The following is a 16,686-nucleotide window of genomic DNA, read 5'->3' on the forward strand; positions in this document are numbered from 1 at the left end:
GCATTCTGCAGTAACTGACTGAAACTTTCTTTAAAAGTCTTTTCTGTTTACAAGCCTCTCTGAGTTGGTTTTTAATGAAAAGAGGGCAAAGGGGGATTTTCTCTGGTGCAAACATGTTCACAGACATTCAGCAGCTATCCGTTTTCTCATCCTGTGTGCGCTTTCACATGGAAGGGGATTTTTTTTGTATTTGCCCAGAGGGACTTTGGATTACTGCACCCAATCCACTGGTCCGGTTCTCTGCAAATTTAAGGGTGCTTGGTGGCAGCATTTTGAACCTACCGATATTACAGAATAGTTTTAGGAGATGCCTAGCACAGCAGGGATGATTCAGCATTTCTTTCCCTCATGTGAGCTTGCTCTGAGACAAAGGTTTTAATCCGCTACAGAACTAATGATATGCTCCATTGTGCAACTGGCCTATGGATTGGAGGGTATAAATTCATTAGGCCTTTAGGGAAAGCCTTACTGTCAGGATGAGAGAGAAAAATTGCCATCCCAGGCAGGATAGCCAGATGTACTCTCAAAGAAACATTAGCCAGACTTTGTAATTTAAAGGACATCAGATATAGAAGTATTTTCTGATTAAAACTCTTCTTGGGATAAAGCCTTTTTCCCTAGCATAGTTTTTGAATCATAATCCTTTCCCAAAGTAATTTCGCCTCATGGATGGTTTACGTTGATTAAGTAGAATCTTATTCAGAAGCCTATTCGCCATGCCGTCAGATGTAGAGTGAGTACATCTGGATATTGTATCTTTCCTTTGTCTCACGAAAGAAGGTCTGGTACCCATGGTAGGTGGCAGTACCTGTTCTGGGATGGTCTGAGTACCTGTGGAAACCATGGTTGCCTTGGCCACCACGGTGTTATCAGAATACACGTTACTCTGGTGGCTAGAAGTCTCTCCACTACATGATTTATCAGAGGTTGTGAAGTGTATATATAAAGAATCTTTCTGGTCCAGTCCACCTGGAAAGCATCCCCCAATGGCAGAGGGCTGTACCCCACCCTGGAATAGAAACATTTGCTTTTTGCATAGTCTGGTGTCGTGAAGAGGTCTATTGTCAGATAGGCCCAGTCCTTGAACAGTGGAGTAAGGTACTGTGTATTTATCTCCCATTCATGTTGTTGATGGGCGAAAGTACGGCTCAGATCATCTGCTAAGACACTGTCCAGGCCTTTTATGTGAATGGCTAAAGGATATATCTGTTGCCTGATGTACCAGTGCCAAAGCTGAAGGCTGAGTGTACAAAGGGACCTTGACACCATCCCTCCCTGCCTGCTGATATATGCAATAGCCGTATTATTGTCTAGCTGAACATGTACAATCTGGCTTCAGAAGAGGCAGGAAGGCCTTCACCCCTTAAAAAAAAAATGATGAGAAACTGCTTTTGATGTAAGGTCCATCTCCCTTGCATTTGATGGCCATTGTAGTTAGCCCCTCAGACTGTTAAAGACATCTGTGGTGATCCAGATAGTTGGATTCATCACTTGAAAAGACATGCCTCCCAAGAGATCTTCATTGTTCATCCACCATCTCAAAGAGTGTAACATTTGAGTACGGACTTTGAGATACATCTGCTGGCTGTTTATGTTTGGGGTGAAATACTGAGAGAAACCTTTTTTTTTAAATCTTTATTTGGTCAATTGATAGTCTAACCCTATCGAATGCAAATATCCCCTCAGACCAAGTAGGCTGGGGGGAAACAGAAAGGAAGAAAGATAATAAAACTACCAGCTGCAAGTGAATCTTCAGCCAGTAGTTAATGATAATCCTCGTTTCCACTTTGGGAAGCCCTGCCTCTTGCCGAGCACTGCATTAGTGGTACATTTAGGGGTGTTAAACAGTGCTCTGACAAAACCAGATTGAATTCTTTCGAATAGGGTAAAATTGTTATAAGGGCTAGTGGTGTGCCCGAACCGGTCCGGTGGCCATTCCAAAGAATGGCCGAACTGCCGGACCGGTCCCGCCCTGCCTGGTTCGGGTCCAGGTGGGGGGGGTATGCCTTTAAGGGTGGGGAGGGCTTGCTTAGCCCTCCCGCCTCCTTGCCCCCGCCAGCGCCCGTATTTTCTAGTATAGGGGCGCTGGAAACCAGCCGCCCCCCCCGCCGCCGCGGCGAAAGAGCCCCCAATGCCAGCCCTCCCTCCCTCCCAGCTAGCTGCCCGCCCGCCCGCTCGCTCACCGCTCACCGGATAGGAAACGAGAGGAGCTCCGGCACAGAGCTCCTCTCGTTTGGAAGGCCTCCGGCAGAATGGTGTTTTGCGCGCACGCGCATGCGCGCACCGCAAAGCACGCCGTTCGCCGGAGGCCTGGTCTACCCAGCGATCGGAGGCCCAGTCTACCCGGCCCTTTCCCGGCGGGTAGACCGGGCCTCCAGCGAACGGCGTGCTTTGTGGTGCGCGCATGCGCGCGCGCGCGCAAAACACCATTCTGCCGGAGGCCTTCCAAACAAGAGGAGCTCTGTGCCGGAGCTCCTCTCGTTTCCTATCCGGTGAGCGGTGAGTGAGCGGGCGGGCGGGCAGCTAGCTGGGAGGGAGGGAGGGCTGGCATTGGGGGCTCTTTCGCCGCGGCGGCGGCGGTGGTGGGGCGGCTGGTTTCCAGCGCCCCTATACTAGAAAATACGGGCGCTGGCGGGGGCAAGGAGGCGGGAGGGCTAAGCAAGCCCTCCCCGCCCTAAAAACAAGGCCCCCCTTCGGTGCCGGTCTGGACTTCTCCGGACCGTGCACATCACTAATAAGGGCCCAATTGGGCTCCATAGGTGAGCAACAGCCTAATGTCAGCTGGGATAAACCCACCACCTTTAGTTCTAAAAAATCTAAGTATGGCAGCAGAACTCCTTCGAGCAGAATCAGCTGCTGATTGAATACAGGCAGTTAACTTCCCATTATAATGAAAAACCAGCCCCAAATACTTAAAAGACTTCACCTGTTCGATTTTATGACTCAACCTGCCAAGCTGAGCTTTTAAATCTGTTGTTAAAGCACATTATTTTAGTTTTGGCAAAACTGATGATTAAGTGGTCCTCATGACAGCGGTGGGCCAAAGTTTTTAAAGCTCATTTGAGTCCAATCTTAGTCTGTGATAGAATTGCTGCATCATCTGCATACATGAGGATTGGTAGCTTTTCCCCTGCTAACCTATGTGCATGGGTGTCTATGAGCTGTAGGCATTTAATAAGTGAATCAACATAATATTGAATAAAAAGGGAGCCAGTAGGCAGTCTTGTCTCACGCCTTTCTGTGTAGGGATTATATTTGACAGATGGCCCTCATGGCTGAATCTTACTTGGAGACTAGGATTCTCATGAAGCTTCATAATCAGAGCCAGATGTAGCACATACAGTATCTGAGAACAGAACTCGCTTTGGTCTTTTGATGCAATAATCCAGTCGTCCAATTACAGGTAAATAGCGATACTCTGTGTCATCATACAAACTACTATTATTGCCATGCACTTGGTAAATACCCTGGGGGCGGTAGAAAGGTCGAAGGGTAATACCTTGTATTGGTATATTTGATCTCCCACAGTGAATCTTAGGTACTTCCTGTGGTCTTCCCTGATGCCTATATGAAAATACATATCCTTTAAATCCAGTGTGGCAAGCCATTTCTCTTGGTATAGAAGCGGCAATATATCTTGCAATGCTATCATATGGAATTTTTTCACACAGACAAACTTGTTTAAATGGCACAGATCCATGATTGGTCAAATCCTGCCTCCCTGCTTGGGTATAAGAAAATAATGAGAGTAGAAACCCTCCTGTCTCCATGTCCACCGTACCGTGGCAATTGCCCCCTTTGACAACAGCTCTTTCACCTTCTGCAGTAGGGACGGGGTCGGTTGTGTAAACTCTTGCACACAATAGAAACTTTCTCATCTCTTAGAGGTGGGAGTGGAGGTATGGATTATTTCCCATGAGCATTGGGCTACTCTAGAGATCACAGGAAGGACAGTTAAGGCCACAGGTTGAGTTGATTGTGGCATGACCATAAAGTTGTAAACAGGGTCATCGATGGTTGTTAATAGTGTTTTCAAGTCTAATCTGAGGGCCTCCACCATTTCCTTTATTTGTAGATGGTAAGCTCTCGTCTCCTCTATTGGAGAGACGTGAATTACCGATAGCACATCTGTTGGGGGGTCTACCAGATTATCCAGATCTTCATTGTTTGACTCAAAGTCTGATGAACCATAGTGATCATCTGATGAGGACCTAGCTGGTGATGCAGGTTCATGGGTCAGAAACGATGTTTTTCTGTTTTAAAAATAGTTAGAGAAAAAATCACTCTCTCAGCATGTTTCTGAATAAGCAGCGACAGTGCACCAGGTCTGATCGCAATGGCAGTAGGAAAAGAACTGAAGAACATGGCGTCCAGCTTGCCTTAAATAGGACCACGGTGCTGTCATGGGGGCAGAGCTTGGGCACCTTGAGGAGCTACAGCATTCTTCCCGTGAGGATCCTACACAGGCGCAGTACCCATTCTTATGGATATTAATGGATCCAGATCTTCATGTAATCCCTAATTAAGATGAAGGCTGCTTCAAATGCATAGGATTACATCAAGGCAAGCCAAAGCCATGTGGGCAAAGTGGGGATGGTTAACTGAAGGGGATATGAAGCCGGTAGTGGCAGGAAATGGAAAGGCATCAAAGTCAGCAAGATGGCCATTACACTTCATTATGACTATGGGAACAGAGATAAAGACAGAGAGAGGAGGGGAGGAGAAAGATGAACATACATGGTAAAAAACTGAAAAGCAAGTGCCAGGTTGTAGATTGGAATATAAGCTGGATGCCAGGTGGTGCTGGTATGAAAGTCCAAAGTTTGCAGGTGGCAAAAATGGGTAGTGTGTTTTTGAGGGATGTTGATGAGGACAAATCTCTTATAGGACTCACAGTTATGAAATGGAAAAAAATGTGAACAGCAGAAGCTGGCTTCCAGGAAAACTCTCGCCATGCCAAGTGGTGGTGGTGGTGGTGGTGCTGCTGCCACTGCCGCCAACTCTGCCTACAGAAGTGTGGGATTTATGAAAGATTTAAAAGCACACATGCTGTGTCCTGTTGCCCACTCATAAGCCCTCTTAAAAATGTGCTTGGAAAAATTCAGGCAAAGAGCCATGTTTTGTTCTCTCCCCAAACCCCCAACATCTCGGCCCCAAAGAATTTCACTGAAATGATTTTTAGCGAAGTTGTTCAGGATGCCATTACTACCATATCTGAAAACATTCCTGATAAGACCCATATAACCATAATGTCAACCACTTTAATCACACATAACTTTCTAAGCTGGACAGCAATATACATACCTATACACAACTTGGATATTCCAGGTTGCCCTCTATACATAGTGCTCTTAAGGGAGGGGATGATGGAGCTAGACGATAGCCGCGTCTACAGAAAAATTCCACAGGTTCCCCCGATTCAGAATACAGTTTTTGATTATAGCGCCACCTCAGTTGTATATTGTGACTTTCCATTTCTTCTTCAGTTATTGTACAGGCCACTGTAGAAAGGCAAATGTCAATTCATCTTTTATAGGCTACTTTGACACTGAAGAGTTCATTGGACAAAAAGACAAAATTGGTTAGGCATGAATTCCTAAACAGACAGCTAATTGGGCAGGCTACATGCAAGGCTACTTCATACAATAGGGCTGTTTATTCCAGACCTGCCTGCTCTAAGCAGCAGCAGCAGCAGCAGTTCTGGAAACTCTCAGGCCAGGGTCTTCTACTAGAGTCCTGCTTCCAGAGGTCTTTTTAAATGGAACTGCCAAACACTGAACATGGAGGACTGAAGAATGCAAAGTATGTGCTCTCCCTCTGAGCTATGCTCTTTCTCCCAAAGTATAATCCTCGTTTATCTGGTTGCATGGATTTCCTCAAGATTTGAAGCTGAAGTGGGAGCTTCAAGCCTCTTGTAATTTAACCGCATTGGTACTCACAGGAGTAGGGACTGTGCAAAAGGCTGTGGACTACATACCATTTTAGGGCTGGAAAAAGAATTCTTAGTAACTCTTGATCTGTGATCTGCACACAGAAGACTGAAGGAACTGCGTCATATAATACACACATATGATGTGAATCATTATGGTTTATATGGCTAGAATCTGGGTGCCGACTACCTGCCTGTCTCTTCCCCAGTCAGTGGCATGCACATGGGTGAACTATTGCTTAATGTCACAGAATGTTCCTGCTCCTGAGTCCTGACAAGCAGAGTGTATCATACACACACTCTCATGATAAGTTCATCTACTGTGTGGAGAAGTGGGGATTTGACTGGGGGGGGGAACGTTGCACACTCCAAGAGCTCTTCCGTGGCTTTCTTTCATTTTCATGGGCCATGTACAGCAAAAAGCCCTGGAAGATTGTGCCCGTGATCAGACCCGACTGCCTTCCAGTGTCCTACTCTTCATGGCACCCGGAGGCAGCTTCCTCACCTTGCCACCACCTTTTGAAGTGACTGCAAAACTGGTTATAGAGCACTATCCAAAATAGTCCCAAATGACATCATTGCCAATGTGCAAGTTACATATTTCTGCATGTAAAATATTCTTCATTAGAATGAGAACGTGAAGGATTATAGAGTTTACTTATACCTAGGCATATCGGTGGTTCTGTCCAATGACCGTTAACACATCGTACTTCTGCAGATCCATTTATTACATAGTGCCTTTGGCATTTGTAGTGCACTACTGAACCTCGTGGATATTGGACATTGGCAGCTTCAAGGTAGTCTCCATTTTCAATAGCAGGTGGGCGACCACAGTTTCCTCCAGCAGCTACAACAACACATTGAATCATATTGTGAATAGAGAGACAATGCTCATTATGATTACAGATATTGTGGCTTTTTCACACAACCAAATCAAATCTTTATTGTTACGGTCATTCGACCAGTAAAACACAAAGTACAAAAGCTTTACATAAAAGCGAGTTTTACATAAAAACGTACTTGGTCAAATAAAATAATAAACTGTTGAAACATAAAACAGAAACATAACACCCAAGTTCATCCATTACATAAAACAGAGATAAAATTCTAGTCTTTGAAGAAAGTCCTACATTAACCTATAGTCCTTCATGATGAAGCACACATGAAAATAGCTGAGATCTAGACAGCTTTTCAAGGACTATTTGGATTACACCCTGGAATATCCTACTATGCCTATCTAAGTTATGATTTGTTTACACCTTGAAATAAGGAGTTAAGCTCATTATTCATCTATATACGGGAGACCCACGAGCATGTTCACAAGACCATCACTCTGATATGAATGAATTATTTTAGGAATTCATTCCCCTGGGTCCATGCAAAAAGTCTAGCTTATCCTTGTACATTACTGTTTTTCCAAGAGTTTATCTATTCATGGCATATTTGAGCATGGAACGTCCACCCAGAACCCTTATGTGATGCCTCCTCCTCAACCCCCATGAAACCTTTGGCTTAGTTCTCTTTCTCCAACTGAAACAAGCCTCGCCCCCTTCAGCTCTCGTCTCCTTTCTTTATATATTGCAATCTAGATGGTGAGCTTCTTAGGGCAGGAGCCAGGTTTTGGTTTTTTGCTTTTATGTTACTGTTATAAGCACTTTGTGCACTGATGGTGTAAGAACTAATGCATGATATTAAGGACACCTCCTGACTCTAGGTAACTGCAATATAACATAAATACAACAACATAAAACAAATTAAAACAGAAATTAAAACCTTAAAACAATTAAAAACCACAAGTCTAGTTAAAAAGCTTGGATGAATAAATGTGTCTTTAGACACTTTCTAAAAGTTCTCAGAGATGAGGAAGCTCTTATATCAGCAGGGAGCACATTCTAGAGTCTTGGGGCGGCAACAGAGAAGGTCTGTCCCTGTGTAGCCACCAGGCAAGCTGGTGGCAACCGCAGACGAACCTCTCTAGATGATCTCAATGGGCCAGGGGGCTCATGGTGAAGACTACATTGAGGCTATTCACATGACAGCTTGGAAGCAGGCTAAGGGAGGCCAGTCTGCTTTCGAGCGGTCATGAGAACGACCAGGCTTGCAGGTGAGCAAGTGCTCTGCTAACCCTGTTTCTGTGGTTATGAGTCGCCACGGTGCGGCTCTGTGCTGCAGCGTCTCACAAGGAGACCCCCAACCGGGTGGCTACAACAAGCCTCCCACTGTCAGGGGTCTCCCCAGAATGCCCCACACACTCACGTGGGGCATTCTGGGACTTTCCGGGGCCGGGCGGGCCCCAATCCCCAGGTGACGTAGCCGGTAATCATGTGGGTGGCCGATCCAGCCATCCAGCGAGGGCTGAATGCTCATGTGGGGGGAGAGCGGGCCAAGCCCCTTCTGGCTCTCTACATTGCTCGTATGGAGAGCCTTATTCTCCTAAATAGCTAGGGCCTTATAAAGCCCCTGTTTAGGGCTTTATAGATTATAACCTTGTATTTTGCCCAGAAACCTATGGGTAGCAGTGTAGTTCTTTTAATATAAGAGTATTATGTTCTCTTCAAGATGACCCAGAGACCAACCTGGCTGCCAAATTCTGTACCAACTGAAATTTCCACACTATGTACAAAGGCAGCCCCACACAGAGTGCATTGCAATAGTCAAGTCTGGATGTTACCAGAACGGTTTTCAGGTGGTTTATTTCAAAAAATGGAGTATCAGCCAAAGCTCATAAAAAGCACCTCCGATCATTGCCTCAACTTGAGGCACCAGGGAGAGATTTGAATCCTGAAGCACTACCAGACAGTATACCTGTTGGTTCTGGGGAAGTGTGACCCCATCCAGAACCAGCAGATCAAAATTATCTCCAGAGTTCCAACACTATACAATAAGCACCTCCGTCTTATTAGGATTCAGTCTCAGTTTGTTATCCCTCATCAAGCCCATCACTGCCTCCAGGGAGATTATGCCTTATCCTGATATTCTCTTACATGTAGATGTTAAAGAGCACTGGAGACAGTATGGAGCTCCAGGGGACACCATATACAAGTTCACATTTTAAAGAACAGTCTCCAAGCAGCACCATCTGGAATCTGCCTGAGAGGTAAGAGTGGAATCACTGCAAAGCAATGCCTCCCACTCCCAACCTTCTCAGATGGTCCAGAAGGATACTATAGTCAGTAGAATCAAAAGCTGTTGAGAGATCCAAAGGGAACAACAGAGTCACACTCCTGTCAATTCCCGTTGGAGAGCATCCATCAGACCAGCCAAGGCAGTCTCCACTTCATAACCCGCCCAAAAGCCATTTTGAAATGGGTCTAGATAATCAGTTTTCTCCAAGACTGCCTGGAGTTGGGAGGCCACAACCCTCTCAATTACTGTGCCCAAACCTGGGGTTGAAGGTAGGCCTATAGTTGCTTAACTCTGAGGGATCTAATGCAGGCTTCTTCAGAAGAGGTCTAATAATTGCCTCCTGAATACAAGAAGGCACCCTGCCCTCCCTCCGAGCGACATTTATAATATCTACCAGACCCTCTACAACAACCCCTCTCCCAGGTAGTATAAGCCATGTCGGACAAGTGTCAAGCGAACAGGTGGTAGACCTCACCATTCCAAGCAGCTTGACCACATCCTCAGGAATCACAAACTGAAAGTGATCCAGCCTAACCACATAAGAGGAGTTGCTGGACACCTCCTCATTAGGCTCTGCAATAATTGTGAAGCCTGAGTCTAAGTCAGATTTAGTCAGACTAAATTAGTTAATTCTGGTTTTAAAATATAGACCAATCAAGACTAAAGTACATCCCGCTCTGCTCCAGCCCAGGTCACCACAACTGACGACTGAGCAAGTCAAAGACAGTCCACCAGCCATGTACTGTGGCCTGCCAAGTGCTTATCACCCCTCCCCCTGTTTTTGCACTCAGAAAGGCAGCAAAATAAGAGGTTTTGCTCTTATCTCATGGGATGTATATGACCTGATGAATCACAGGTTGTGCAGGCATTTTGTAGCCATTACCAGCAAGCAGGTTGGTCACTTCCTAGAGAGAGGCATGCAAGATTAGTCAAAGTGTAAAATTTAGCACGTATCTTCAGTATAAGAAAGGGTTCCAAGGGCATCACCATTAGTAGGATACTTTAAAATATGGGGAGGGAGACCCAAATACCTTCACATTTTGGTAATTCTGTCCATTGTTTGTTACGACATGTTGCCGCTGGAGGTCCAAAAAGACTCTGACCCAGGGAACAGCGAAAGCGCACTGTCTCCAAAGGCAAATACTTTTCCTTTCGTCGACCAGAAAGATTAGCATTAGTAATTGGAGGAGAACAAGCTACATCTAAAATGAAAGACAAAACAATCCCTGTAAATGCCTCCAAATCATAGTTCAGTTTCACATAGCAGTGCATATCAACTGATTCAATTAAGAATTAAAAATGAATACTAGTGGGCCCGGGCACATAGCATCTGTGCCTCTAGTTGGGCCCAGCCACCACCACCCCGATGCCAGCATGCTTGGCTTTCTGTCTGGCCGACCGGCCGCTCACCTTCACCACCGTCCTCCTGTGTCAGGCTGGCCCACCGATACGTCCTCCATGCGGCCGGACCAGGGCCTGCTGCCATCACCTCACCCCAGTGGGTGGGCCAGGGCCAGGCCATCCCACCACCACCTTCCACCTCCTCCTCCCGGTTGGCAGGACTTCGCCCACCAGCCCTCCACCTCTGCCTCCTGGCCACCGCCATTATTTCTCTCTGCTTCAATGCTGGAACTCTTGTGCGCTCTAGAGCACCTGCACATTAGTACTTGATTGCTCCCCGCACCTCAGAGATCTCACCACCCTCACCTGAGCTGCACTCCTGCTCCTCCTCCATCCTGTTGCTTTCATCCTCCTCACCCTTCTTGGCCAAGCTGCAGCCCCCTATCCCCAGAAACCTCCCCACCCTCAACCGAGCCCTGTTCCTGCTCCTCCCCCATGCAGCAGCAGTGGTTGACCGGGCTATTGCTCGCTGCTGGCACCACCATGTCCACTCGTCCCCCTCAGGCTGCCTCCCTCTGACAATGACCTCGGTAGCCCCAAACAGCAGCAGTGGTGGTTGACTGGGCCTGTCCTTGCTACTAGTGCTGCCATGGCTGCTCATTCCACTCAGGTTGCTGACAGACTTGGGCCCATCCCTTGCCCTGCCTTCTGTCTCTCTTCCTCCTCTCTTCTTTCTCTCTCTTTCTCTCTCCTCCACTCGCTCTTCCCCACTCTTTCTTCTCTCTCCCTTCATGTTTTTGCTCTCTCTCCCTCCCTCCCTGAGTTAACAGATTTTGTTCATCTTGTTTCCTCATCTAATTCACACAACAGTAGCCTCCTTCTCCTGTAGGAGCTCTTTCCTCCCTCACGACCCATCTTTTTGCAGACCCCTGCCTGCTATCCTTTTATAGAGATAGATAGATAGATTCCTCTTCTCTACAATCAAGAACATCTTCCGACCAGTAACAGTTGCATTCCTACTGACCTTAAACATCACAGACTCCTCCTCCTTATCTGCATATGGACTCCCTACTGCCCAATCACCACAGTGCCACAGGCTCCTCCTCCCTATCTGCAAATGGAATCCCCACTGCCCAATCACCATGGTGCTTCTGCTTTCTCTCTCTCTCTTTTTAAATAGATTTTATTGGTTTTCAGAATACAAAGATACAAAAGTAAGGAAAAAGAAAATATAAATAATATAAGATCAAAAGAATAGAATGCATCTCCAGACTTACAATATCCATGAATAACAACAGTTTTGCATACTTATTTTGCAAACTTATTATCCACAAATAAAGTACAATTTTATCATCCGAGTTGTCTAATCTGACCAAACGTCCTTTTTAAGCAGAGTCCAAAGGAAAAGGTATGATAACGGATGAATGGCAATATGTCAATTATGAGCTTCATATTAAACTTGAATCTCACTGGTATTTATATCATTCAGGTACCCAGCATATTATCTAATGATATGCTGGTGTTTCTGCTCTCACAGGCTCCTTCTCCCTATCTACATATGGAATCCCCACTGCCCAATCATGTGCTTCTGCTTGTGAACTCTGTCAGCCAATTGCCTCCTTTCTGCCACGTCCCCACACATGGCCCATCTTGGAGAATTAATAATATAGATGTTTGTAACAAGGCCTTTCTGTGCTCTATATCACTGTGCTTTCATCAAGGAACTGTACAACTGTGAAAATGGTCACTATTATGATCTATAAGAATCTGCAATTAATCCTTCAACAAAGAAACACCTACCTTCACACACTGGTGGTTTTGACCATGCTTTATTTACACATATAATGGTGGCCGATCCAGATATCTCAAAACCTTCATGGCACTGGTACTGTACATGCTGATTGGGCAGGTAAGGTGCTGCTGGACCATTGAGAATATCAGCGTTATCAACTGTAGGAGGCTCTCTGCAGGTTGCTTCTACATGAGGAGATGATCAAACGAATAAGGGTTTTGACAAGTTTTTCCTTTTCCGCTGCAAATTTGTTACAAGAGTAACAAAGGTGATGCTTCGGGGGCTTTTCCAGTAATCCATTCCATTTGTTGTATATGAGTCTAAGCCTTTACAAAGCAATTTTAAAAGTACATATTCCAAAACAAGGAAAAAATAAGCTAAAATATTCTCAGATTTTAAAAAAAATCTGCTTTACAATTTATAGCAGTATTTTCCAAAAATGCAGTATGAATAGACTTAGCTGCTTTTGCCAGCAAAGCAGTTTGATATGTAATATATGGATCAACATCAGTCAACAACCAACCAATTTCAGCCTTAGCATTTTTATCACGAATTGAATATAAGATTTGTCCTTAAAATCTCTCTCTAGAGTCCTGATTAAAAAAAAGCAATACAATAGATAATGCTCCATGTCCTCAACTTCATAAGTGCCACAAAGACAAAATCATAATTCTTTAGGAATTTGTTTCAATTTTCAATCTAAAAAGGCAGAGGGCATAGTCTGAAACCAAAGTTCTCTAAATGCAATTCTTAATGGAGCAAGGGAAAGACCCTGTAAATAAGGTGCACATTCGTGATTAACCTTAAATAAAAAATACCAATAAGAACATTTTGAAATCTTGATTAATTCCATATCCTGATGGGTATCCAGCCCATAAAGCCATTCTCTTAACTTGTTTCTATATCAAAGATTATTAAAACATTCATTCAATCATCTTTATTAAGGCCAGCATAAGATTAAGCAGTAGAGCATGATTAAAACGAATTATGAAACCATAAAACTATGTTATTTTAAATTTCTACTCTAATATTATAAAGCTATATTATAAAGTTATATAATATATAACTAAAAGGCTGCTACCCTTAAAAAAGCATATATGCATATAAGAGTGGAATATATAAAATGCAAAAAGCAGTGGCTAAAACAGAGTGTATAAAACAAAACATCTATATAGGAACACTAAAAATAATACAGGTGGACCTTGTTATCCGCGGATTCGTGTATCCGTGGTCGGGGGAAAGACACCCGACCTCAGCAGACGTGGAACTCCCTCCCCCCCCCAAAAACATGCTGGCCTCACAGGTGGCCAGAAATGACCACAGAAGTCATTTTCGTGCGCCCTTTTGTTCATTGGAGCCACAAAATGGCTCCCATCTTTTAAAAAAGCAAAAACAAAAAATGGCAATTTCTGGGCATTCCAGGCGCACAGGATGACTTGGGGGCGGGAGCAGCAAATCATGGTAAGGAGCTTCCCCCATGTTTCTTCCTCCAAATCAGCTGTTGTTAGGTAATTTTGAAGCATTCTCAGCTAACTGGAAACCTAATCCCCACAAATACATTTATTTAATGCCTTGATATTCATGGTTTCCATATCCGCAGTACAACTGCAGAATGGAACCCCCATGAATATCAAGGTCCTCCTGTAGTATAACGAGCAGTTTAGAACTATGCAGAGCTGATGCAAGGAAATGGCCCAGCAGTCACGACCCAGCGGACCCTACATGCTGCCACACAGAACTTGGCAGTGTTATATATGAAGGTTGGGTCTTCATCAGTGAGCAGCAACTTGGTATAGTCATGATTTGGGTGGCCAGGGTACTTGCAAAACAGTGGAAGTATTAACTTGGCCCAAATGTTTCTGCAAAAAAGGAGTACATGTTCTGTGGTTTCTACTTGCCCAGTGTCACAGGGACAAAGTCTCTGCAATTGGGATCTTTCTGAATTTGCCTTCCAGTACAGCAGAAGGAAGCACATGACAATGGGCGAGGTTATAAACCCTTCTGTGGCTTGGGATTTTAAACTGTGACAGGTACGCAGCAGGGGAAGGCAGAATGTTTGAGCCTTTCCGAGGACAGGAAAGATGGAACCCTGCCTAAGCCAATCTGATACTCCATGTCCATTATTCTCCGAGCACCGAGAGTTGAGGGATAGTTTAAGCCAGAGGCTAAGAATGGACATCCACACTCTGGCCTCAACCTTTATCATGCCTGTTTCAAAGCGTAGTGTAGAATTCGAGACACAGCGAGGCACTTGGAGTGCCTCTCTTAGAAATTTGGAATGCACTAGCTCCAAGGGGGCAATATTGCAAGAGGACCCCAATTGGGCACCATAGAGGAGTTGCGCCAACGCCTTGCCTCCAATAATTTGAGCACTGTGGGTACATACTGGGCCCCTCTAGTCTGTAGGAATTTTAGAATGGTGGTGGAGCTCCTATGAGCGGTGAGAGCAATATGATCGCACTGGACCCTTCTTGAGATAGAGGCATGTAGGACCACTCCCTAATATTTGAAACAGGCAATCTGTTCGATCTTGTGGCCATTTATATTCCAGGGATAGTACTTGGGTCTTCTGGCGAAATCCATAACTTTAGTTTTTTGACAGCTGATCGTTCATGCAGTACTGAGCTAGAGCCATCAGCACTCTTCTGAGACCTATAGGGATCCTAGAGAGGATTTCAGCATCATCGGCATAGAGCAGGGAGGAAATACATCTATCCGCCAGCATGGGAGGGTGAAAGTCTGGGTTACTAAGGTTTCTCACCATGTCACTGATATAAAAGTTGAAAAGGAGCGGGGTCAGGATGCATTCTTGTTTGATTCCCTTCTGTGTTGGGACAAGGTTTGTGAGGTGACCTTGTAGATTGCACCTTACCTTGAAGGTTGTGTCTGCATGCAGAATGTGTATCATATAAAAGTAGACGGTGGTTGATTGAGGAGGCTTCCAACTTGTCCCATAGCTTGACTCGGGAGATGGAATCAAACGCTGTCTTAAGATCAATGAAGGCAGCGTAAGGAGAGGCTGAGTTGCTGGAAGAATATTTTTCAATGAGGTGCTGAAGCAGCAGGCATTGATTGGTTGTGGATCTACCCTCCCTAAAGCCGGCTTGCTCCTCTGCAAGCAGATTTTCTTGGTCTAGCGAGTCATTAAGTTTCCCATGTATATGTCTAGCATAGAGCTTGCTGATGGTGTTGAGCAGGCGGATGGACATATACAGGTGAAACTCGGAAAATTAGAATATCGTGCAAAAGTCCATTAATTTCAGTAGTGCAAATTAAAAGGTGAAACTGATATATGAGACAGACGTATTACATGCAAAGCGAGATAACTCAAGCCTTAATTTGTTATAATTGAGATGATCATGGCGTACAGCTCATGAAAACCCCAAATCCACAATCCCAGAAAATTAGAATATTACATGGAACCAAGAAGACAAGGATTGTAGAATAGAACAATATCGGACCTCTGAAAAGTATACAGTGTACTGTGCTTGATTGGCCAGCAAACTCGCCTGACCTGACCCCATAGAGAATCTATGGGGCATTGCCAAGAGAAGGATGAGAGACATGAGACCAAACAATGCAGAAGAGCTGAAGGCCGCTAATGAAGCATCCTGGTCTTCCATAACACCTCATCAGTGCCACAGGCTGATAGCATCCATGCCACGCTGCATTGAGGCAGTAATTGCTGCAAAAGGGGCCCAAACCAAGTACTGAATACATATGCATGCTGATACTTTTCAGAGGTCCGATATTGTTCTATTCTACAATCCTTGTCTTCTTGGTTCCATGTAATATTCTAATTTTCTGGGATTGTGGATTTGGGGTTTTCATGAGCTGTACACCATGATCATCACAATTATAACAAATTAAGGTTTGACTTATCTCGCTTTGCATGTAATGCGTCTGTCTCATATATCAGTTTCACCTTTTAATTTGCATTACTGAAATTAATGGACTTTTGCAAGATATTCTAATTTTCCGAGTTTCACCTGTAGTTGGTGAGGTCGTGATGCACCGGAACATAGCTGAGTCCTTTTCTCTGACCACCTGGATGAGATGTGACCAAGTGGTCTTCATTGCCTTTCTTTTCTTGCATTCCAGTAGGTGTTTGTATTGCCTCCTAAGGTTGAGGAGGTTAGGGAAGACCATTGCAGCATTGGTACCTGAACTGGATTTGTGGATCTGGTAGGCAGAAGCAAGAGCTTTCCTGGTGTATCACAATCCTTGTCAAACCACGGTTTGGATGCACAGGCAGCTTGGGGGCGTGGCGTGTTTCAGCCTTATGGATTAGGTCCTTTTGTAGCTCGTGCACTAGGGTTTTGTAGGTCTCCAGGGGGGCATGAGTGGGGTCCTTGGAATTAAGTCTAGCTCTGTAGAGTCTCTTTGGCAAGCAGCTCCTTTGTTGTTTTATCTAACTGGGGGGACCATTTGGCACAACACCTGGCTTGTCCTGCAGGTAATATTGTGTGTGTGTGTGTGTGGGGAGCAGGCCTCCAAG

The 16,686-nt window shown here is 45.0% G+C and overlaps 1 protein-coding gene across 4 annotated transcripts in view; it reads right to left on the bottom strand.

The window, feature by feature from the left end:
* The window catches only part of CFH (complement factor H), a 154,297-nt gene that overhangs the window by 4,839 nt on the left and 132,772 nt on the right, over positions 1–16,686 (bottom strand). For 3 of the 4 annotated variants that reach the window (XM_053242982.1, XM_053242980.1, XM_053242981.1), the window contains 4 exons: positions 12,197–12,373; positions 10,087–10,257; positions 6,594–6,776; positions 5,305–5,501 (listed from right to left, as the gene is read on the bottom strand). In XM_053242982.1, coding sequence (XP_053098957.1) covers positions 5,305–5,501; positions 6,594–6,776; positions 10,087–10,257; positions 12,197–12,373 — 728 coding nt within the window. The remainder of the gene's footprint in view (positions 1–5,304; positions 5,502–6,593; positions 6,777–10,086; positions 10,258–12,196; positions 12,374–16,686) is intronic. The other variant, XM_053242984.1, reaches the window with a different exon arrangement.

Source organism: Hemicordylus capensis, chromosome 4 (genome assembly GCF_027244095.1).
Source record: "Hemicordylus capensis ecotype Gifberg chromosome 4, rHemCap1.1.pri, whole genome shotgun sequence".
In the NCBI taxonomy this organism is placed as follows: domain Eukaryota; kingdom Metazoa; phylum Chordata; class Lepidosauria; order Squamata; family Cordylidae; genus Hemicordylus; species Hemicordylus capensis.